This window comes from Telmatherina bonti (genome assembly GCF_933228915.1).
Source record: "Telmatherina bonti genome assembly, chromosome: 8".
NCBI lineage: Eukaryota > Metazoa > Chordata > Actinopteri > Atheriniformes > Telmatherinidae > Telmatherina > Telmatherina bonti.
In genome coordinates this window covers 7,703,855-7,712,518 of record NC_136626.1, presented here as the reverse complement: position 1 = coordinate 7,712,518, position 8,664 = coordinate 7,703,855, and the positions used below count along the sequence as shown (strand labels likewise).

Here is an 8,664-nt window from a genome sequence, read left to right as displayed (position 1 = left end):
ACAATCAGCAGGGTTTTAAAATCTATCCTGTGACTGACTGGAAACCAGTATAAACTGGAAACCAGTGTAAAGATTTTAAAACTGGTGTGATGTGTTCAGACCTCTTAGTTCTAGTCCAGGGGTGGGCAACCCGCGGCTCTGGAGCCGCATGCGGCTCTTTAGCGCCGCCCTAGTGGCTCCCTGGAGCTTTTTCAAAAAAAAAGATGGAGGAGGGATACATATTTTTGTTTTGATATAGTTCTGTAGGAGGACAAAGATGACACAAACACTCTTAACGTTTTCCGGCGCTGTAAAAATGTGTTAAAATATTAAATTTGAACATTTCTGTCAAGGAAGATTTGCGTCATAGCCTGCGACACGCGTAGCCTATCAGCTGCGCGGGATGCCAGGCAGGTGTTTGTTGTAAACAAAACCGGCGGCTGTGTGATGGGACATGGATCCCAAAGGGAACAAGAGAAAAATAACCGAGGAAAACAGAGGATTCAACGTTTCTTGGACTGCATTTGTATTCATTGCCAATGCGGAAGGATTGCCTGAATGTTTGCTCTGTAGCAAGAAGTTGTCAAATAACAAAAAGAGTAATGTGGAAAGACATGCACATTCCATTTTGTTGTTTTTTCGAATTCTTAAAAATAAAAATGACATAAAAAAAATCAGATTTCTTTATTGCATTGTTTTAATTTGATCAATGCAACGAAACATAATTCATTAATATATTAATGAAGTTAAACGTGGCGGCATCGTACAACAGAGTAGTCACGTGGTGCGTCATTCTCTACAGGATGCGCTGCAGGGAAAGTAAACATTTTATCATTAAGGCTCATTATGTATTTGTAGCCAACTTAGTCATTTTGATAGTTGGCTAATATAGCTAATATAGATACATTAAGCATGTGTTGCCTTCATGATAAGGCTTATATAAGGTTTTTAATTTTTTAATAGTATAAAGACTGTTTTGAAGGACTTGGATGCCTACCAGGAATTCACAAAATACATGTGGATAAAAGTGTCCCTCCTGTTGTGCATCCTTGCCGGAAAATTCCATTCGCACTGCGTGACAAACTGAAAGACGAACTAGCACGCATGGAGAAACTGGAGGTCATCAAGAAAATCGATGAGCCAACAGAATGGGTCAGCTCACTGGTTATTGCTCAAAAGAAAACAGGTGCATTGAGAACATGTTTGGATCCTAGAGACTTAAACAAGGCGATAAAAAGAGAGCACTTTAAGTTACCAACCAGAGAAGAAATCATGGCACAGTTTGCTGGAGCAAAATGGTTCAGTAAACTGGACGCGTCTTCAGGTTTTTGGCAGCTGAGGCTCGATGAGGAGAGCTCGAGGCTGTGCACATTCAACACACCTGAAGGTAGATACAGATTTTTGCGTCTGCCATACGGAATCCTGTCAGCACCTGAAGTCTACCATAAGACCATTCACGTGTTTTTCGAGCACATACCAGGAGTAGAGACAATGATGGACGACATAATAGTCTGGGGTTCTACTCGAGAAGAACATGATATGCGACTGAGACAAGTTTTGGACAAGACAAGAGAAGTGAATCTGAAACTCAACAAAGATAAATGCGAGTTCCGAGTGAAAACACTTACTTTTGTGGGAGACGTGGTCAGCGAGGACGGGGTGAAGCCAGACCCAAGAAAAACATCAGCAATCAACAACATGGAAAGACCAAACAACAAAGATGAGGTCAGACGTTTTTTAGGGATGGTCACCTATCTTGCTAAATTTGTACCACAACTGTCAACCATCTCAGCACCTCTCAGGTGTCTTCTCGAACAAAAAAAACGAATGGATCTGGGCTCATGAACAAGAACAGTGTTTTCAGACACTAAAAGACATTTTGACACAAGAGCCTGTGTTAAAGTTTTATGACCCAGAGAAGCGTTCAAGGATTTCAGCGGATGCATCACAGTATGGCCTGGGAGCAGTGCTGTTGCAGCTACATAACGAACAGTGGCTACCAGTAGCCTACGCATCCAGGGCCCTAACCAGCGCCGAATCCAGATACGCTCAAATCGAGAAAGAACTGTTAGCTAGCTTGTATGCATGTGAGCGTTTCCATCAGTACATCTTTGGTCGAACTTTTGAGGTGGAAACTGACCATAAACCGTTGGTGTCAATCATGTCCAAACCTCTGAATGACTGTCCAGTACGGATACAGCGCATGTTAATCAGGCTGCAAAAATATGACGTGCACATGATGTATACACAAGGAAAGTACATGTACGCAGCTGATGCCCTGTCGAGAGCCGTGGATAAGGAGGAAAGTGAGGACAGCGAGAAAAGTGCAGAAATACAGGCATACGTGGACATGATTGTGACGTCTTTGCCTATAACAGTCGACAGAACCGAGCAAATACGGAGAGAGACTAATACTGATAAAACAATGGAAGAGCTCAAGAACACAATACTGAAAGGATGGCCAAAATGCAAAAGAGACTGCCCAGTAAACATACAAGACTACTGGAACTGCAGAGCAGAGCTCACGGTGGTTAATGACATTGTGTTAAAAGGGAACAAATTTGTTATTCCATCATCGCTACGTAAACAAATGCTCCAAAAGATACACGAAGGCCACCTCGGAGAAGTCAAATGCAAGCGCAGGGCAAGAGAAGTGATGTACTGGCCAAGAATCAATCAGGATATCAGCCAGACAACAGCTTCCTGTGAACTATGTCGCACATACAGGCCCAAACAACAAGCTGAACCACTGATAACACACCCAGTGCCTCACAGACCTTATTACAAGGTTGGAACTGATCTATTTGACTATGAGGGGAAGAGGTACATAGTGGTTACTGATTACTTGTCAAACTATCCTGAAGTAGGAGAGCTGCAGTCGACATCAAGTAAAGCAGTCATCAGTTATCTCAAAACTGTCTTTGCAAGACATTGGGTCCCATGCGAAGTATTTTCAGACAATGGTCCCCAGTTTTCCAGCCGTGAGTTTGCTGCCTTTGCCAAAGAATGGGGGTTTCAACACTTAACATCAAGTCCAACATATCCAAAGTCCAATGGCTTGGCAGAAAGCTCAGTGAAAATAGTAAAAAGCAAAGGACAGAGACGACTTTCAGAACAGCCTACTAATCTACAGGAGTACACCTCTACAGAACGGTTTGTCTCCAGCCCAAATACTTATGGGAAGGCGCATTCGGTCCAACTTACCAGTTAATGAGAACCTGCTAACACCTAAAGAAGCACGTAAAATCACAAAAGTGAAGGAGGAACACAAAGCAAAACAAAAGAAGCTATATGATCGTACGGCAAAACCTCTACCTTCACTAAAGTCTGGAGATATTGTGCGTTTGAGGGACATTTCTACAGGCACATGGAGGCAACAAGGACGAGTGGCGGAAGAAGTTGCTCCACGCTCCTATATGGTCCAGACAGACAACGGACAGTCCCTGAGACGGAACCGCACAGATCTTCAACTCCAGCTGACTGAAAAGGACACTACAGCTCAGGAAACAGTTCAGCAGAATCCGGCAGGGTCCATAGAGCCAACAAAAACCGGCCAGCTTCAAAATGACTGTGATCTTGCCACATCGTCTGCATCACCAAATGCTGTTAGACTGTCTAAGCTTGCTAAGTCACCAGATGTTGAAACACTGTCTAGGCCTAAGAGGCATGTTCAGGCACCTAAAAGGTTAATTGAGAGTTGCTAAACACTTTTTGGTAATCTACAGCAGTTCATATGCTAATATGTTGAAACAGAAAACAAAAAAAGGTAATGTTTGAATTCATGGAGAGTTATCGCTTTAATATTGACCATAAGTGTCAGAACAGTTTTATTTACCAGGTTTTGTAAATCGAGTTAAAAAAAAAAAAAAAAAAAAAAAAAAAAAAAGCATTTTAGAAGGGACTTGTCAAGAGGGACATATTCTTTCTTTAAAGGGGGAAAGATGTGATGTTATTAGGTGGTAATACTAGAACTCCATTACCCAGCATGCCCGGAGTCTGAAAAGGAAGTAGTTACCTAGCTGCGTGGCACTACATGTGGACACTGTACTGCCGAGTCCCTAATAAATATTAAGAGCCGCTACCTCGCCTGGTCTGATCATTGAAGCCCCTATCAAGACAACACATGGGAGACTAAACTTTTATTTCTGTTGATTTTTCTCAGTTAGTAAAAAGCTTCTTAGTGAAGCTTTTATGTGTCTGCTGAAAGTCAGATCTGAGTCTATCTAAAACTCCAAGGTGACAGACTAGATTGGTAGTTTTGAGAGCTCGAGTCTCCAGGTGTTTACCAATGCTGACCCTCTTCTCTTTGCTACCAAACAGAATAATCTCAGTTTTGTCTTCATTTAATTAAAGAAAATTCTCTCTCTCTTTACTTGCTCCACATGCTGCAGTAAATGGTTTGTCCAGCAGGCGGCAGCACGTACCTCGTGACGACGTTGCAGCAGGAAAACACTTCCGGGTCGCGGGTCTGATTCTGTAAACACAGATTTGAGGACCCGAGCAGAGTCTTTTAACGTCCTCTGACTGCAGAAACCCGCTACGTGTTGTTGGAAAGTCCCCTTGTTAACGCGGGACATATTACCTCTCTCCGGCCATGCTGCCCCTCCGGACTCCGGCTCTCAGCCGCAGAGCTCTGGCCGCTCTGCGCTGCCTGTCCCCCGGCTGCAGCGCCTCCAGAAGCACCGCTACATACATCCAGGGCCAAAGTCCAGAACCTCGCATCCGGGAGTATTTCTACTACATTGACCATCAAGGACAGGTATGAATATAAAGCAACACATCATGATGTCGATGCTGCTGTCAGTCAAACACTGACTTCTGTGCTTTCTGCAGCTTTTCCTTGATGACACTAAGATGAAAAACTTTGTCACCTGCTTCAAAGGTAAGCAGTTCTATACTTTTATTCCTTTTAAAAACTTTTATTTACATTGATTTAAAAAAAAAAAAAAAAGACTTAATGCAGCTGTTTCCTTACTGGAACATTTAAAGTTGATTTATACACAGAAATAACAGGAATAAAACAACCACACTGGGATAATTATGCTTTTGTAGCATCATAACAGTGGCTTGTTTTAAGTGATCTGTATCACTATGGAAACGGATGCTGACCACATGACCTGCATTTGGTTATAAAGTCAGATTTAAATAAACAGTAGAACTTTTTTTTTTTTTTTTTTTTAACTTTTTCTGTTAATATCCCATCTGAAAGTTCATTCTCTCATTGCATTTGTCAGTTTGCAGACACTCAGCTCTTCTGCTTGGTTCTTCTCCTTGCAGCGGTGGAGATGACAGGCATTTATAGAAATAAGATATCTTTAGAGCTTCATGACCTGAACGTTGTGTTGGAGCTTGCTGTCGTCAGCTGAACATTGATCCTGCTTGTGAGAAAATATTGTAATCCAGTTCATGTGTAAATTACCCTTCTAGCTTAGAACTGTCATCCTCACAAAAAAAAGTTGGAGTCTTATCAAATTATAACGTGATAAGTTTATTGTAAAAACGTATAACCACTTGAATGCTGGAGGGATTATTTCTCTCGGCTTCCCTGTTTAGGCTGTTGCCCCGGCGACCCGACCCTGGATAAGCCGTAGAAGAGGGATGGATGGATGGCACTTGAATGCAGCTCAGATGATGCAGTTTGTATTCATAGTGGTTCTTGTGCCGATCAAGTTTCAATCAGAAATGATCCCACAACATGGGGATTGGACTCATTCTTTCTTCTGTTCAGACCCTTTTAAAACTGTCCTTAAAGTACTCATACTTATTACAGTGTCATCCAAAGTGTTCCAAAGCAGCAACATTTCACTATGTCTCAACCCAGGTATGAAGAAAAACTCCTATCAAGTCCTGTAAATGAGCCGTTTGTGATCTCCTATCCACCCCGCTCACAATTTCCTCATCTAAAGTCGAAAATGTCCAAGTTCATGTTCTCAGTTTCACGTTTTTACAATAAACTTATCACGTTATAACATGATGAGACCCAAACTGTGTTTTTATTAGGATGACAGCTCTACGCTTCCGTACCCTTGGGATGTTGCAGATGAAGATAAAACATTGGAAAAGATGCACCGGTGTATCTTTTCTCATTGCTCCTCTAACAAGCCTCTGCTCTCCTCAATCTTCTTCCATTCAGCTCTGTTTTTAGGAATATTTTGGAAAATCCTTCCATATTTTTGGCTGTGATCTCCAGGCAGGAAGATGTGGAGACCTAAATTAGACCAAAAACCAAATGGAGTCCTGTGTGTGAACCACCTGTTATTTGTTTAACTTTTCCAGACAAGCAGTTCCTGGTCTTCTTCTTCAGCCGTCTTTGTTCAAACCAGAGTGGGCGCTACGAGGACGACTTTCCCTTCCTGTCCCTGTGTGGCAGGGAGAGGAACTTCCTGCGCTGCGATGACCGACCTGTGGTCTTCACCCACCTGCTGCAGGGAGCCGCAGCAGACCAGGAGCTGCTGTCGTACTGTGGCGGAGCGGAGAAGCTCTCCGTCCCCTTCTGCCCGGACGCGCTCTACATGCACCCCGCCACCGGGCGACTATACCACCCCAGCCCCGCGCGCTCAGGAGGCGTCGGCCTGGTCAGGTCCGCTTTGAGCATCGAGCTCAGCCCGTTCTTCGTTTATCCACCAGACAGCGCCCAAACAGGACAGCCCACACACTTTCTCTGGGGAGGAAAGAAGCACACGCTAACCAATGAGCTTTCAGGATGTTTCACGACTGCAGAGGAGGGTGGCGAGCAGCAGGGAGAGCTGGCATAACAATCAGAACTGTTCTTACACGTCTTCTAGTATCTGAGCAGGGAAGCTGGAGCCTATCCCTCTCCCAGCTGGCTTTGGGCGGAAGGCGGGGTACATCCTGGACAGCTCGCCAGTCCATCGCAGGGCCGCATGGGAGACATATTTAATCTTAATTATTCTTTTAATTGCTAAACTAAAAAAAAAAAAAGGTTTCCATGTGGCATGATGGGACCTGCAGGGAAGTCAAAGAATTAGTTTTATATAAATAATGTCTTAAATGTAAAGATTTACAGAAATCTTGAGCTGGAAGTTTGTATTTTTCTTGGAGCTGCTGAAAAAACATCAGATTTTCATTATGTCATCCAGAATATTAAGACCTTTTTCTGGCCCATTTTTAAAACCAGGAGGATGAATGTTTCTGACACTTTTCTCTCAATCCTCAAGAACGGGACTGAAACCGAGTGAAAAACCTGAACTGTAGGCATACCACCACTTCTATTCATATTTTATTCATTTCGTTTTCATGAGTTTATAAACATTAAACAGCATCAGCAAAGGTAGATAAATAAACGTGTATATTTTATGTCAGAGCTACAGAATATTTCCCCACATGTAAACAGACATATAAAAGCTTTCATAAACATATAAGGATATTTATATTAAACTATAAGGTATATACATGTGTGCTTAAACACCACCTATATGCTTTCATTCACACATCTTCATAAGAACAATGTTAACTTGTAGAATTTGGGAATTTCACATCAAGACATTGTGATTTTAGATTTCCATTTGCTTTGTAAATATTCTGTTTGTTCCTGTTATTTTAAACGTCTCTTCTTTGACTCTTAAAAAGATGAGAATTTCTCATAATCATAAGCATCATAAATATTTCCCAGCCACTATTCTGGAGTTTGGAATATCTATACTCAGCTGATGTCTGCCGATAGTCTTCCTGCTCGCTACTGTTAAGATCTAAACTCAGATGAAGGTCTTCATTCTTCATAGCTGAGACGTTACGGAGATGCATCGCTTGGTGAGTGTTTGTCATATCGTGAGATATTTTTTATTAAAGTCATTTCATTTGCCAGAAAATGTGCTGATCGACCATGAGGCTCCCACTCAGCCTCCTGCAGCCAAGTTGTCTTTTTATTTGTTTTATAAAAACAAAGCAGGATTCCATCCATGTCAGTAAGATGTGTGTCTCACACATGTGGTTTCTCTGCTATTAGAATATTCAGCTGTTTTCCATTTTTCTCTCCTTCTTCCACCAAAGCGATAAAAAAGCAGACAATCCTGCACCTTTTCCGTCAAACCGCCTTCACAGACACTGCAGTGTCTGCTTCTGATTTTCATCTCTGCTTAAGACCTCTTCGTAAACAACTAGGAAGTCGGGGAGCTTGGAAGAGAAATATCAAGAAATTCTGTAGGTTTCGTCTTCTTGCCTTTGATTTCTGAATGAGAAACATTATAAATAGTTAGAACTTAACACAAAAATAAGGAAATATGTGTTTAATATTAATAACCAGCTGCTTTTGGAAAGCCTGACTCGTCACCTTTCTAAAGAGACGTAATGTATGTGGAATGAGCAACACAGCAAAACGTGTGGATAGTGTTCCAAAAATGTGTTTCCTGGTGGATCAGATGATTGCTTTTCCATCACAGTAATAAGGAAAATAACACTTTTTGGCCATTTTTACACTCTTTTTACCGCAGGGACCTCTGTACCCAGTGGAGGATCATGGACAACACCTCCTCATGCTGGTCTGCATCCTGTTCCAAACACTCTCAAAAACAGAGGTACAAGATCGGGACATTTCTGTACCTATAGGTACATTTTAAAGAAAAGTACAATACTGGTCTTTAAGAGACCAGAAGCACACCTTCAGAGTACGAAAAAGGGTTCAAAGTGACATAAAGTACAAATTTGTACCATTTCGACCATAAGGGT

At 42.1% G+C, this 8,664-nt stretch overlaps 1 protein-coding gene across 1 annotated transcript; it reads left to right on the top strand.

Moving 5' to 3' along the window:
- Positions 1 to 4,448: 4,448 nt before the first annotated feature.
- On the top strand, positions 4,449 to 7,150 carry cUnh8orf82 (chromosome Un C8orf82 homolog). Its single transcript, XM_079245042.1, has 3 exons — positions 4,449 to 4,738; positions 4,813 to 4,861; positions 6,256 to 7,150. Exons 1-3 carry the CDS (start codon positions 4,574 to 4,576, stop codon positions 6,732 to 6,734), a joined length of 693 nt encoding a protein of 230 aa, XP_079101168.1. The 5' UTR covers positions 4,449 to 4,573; the 3' UTR covers positions 6,735 to 7,150.
- Positions 7,151 to 8,664: the final 1,514 nt, after the last annotated feature.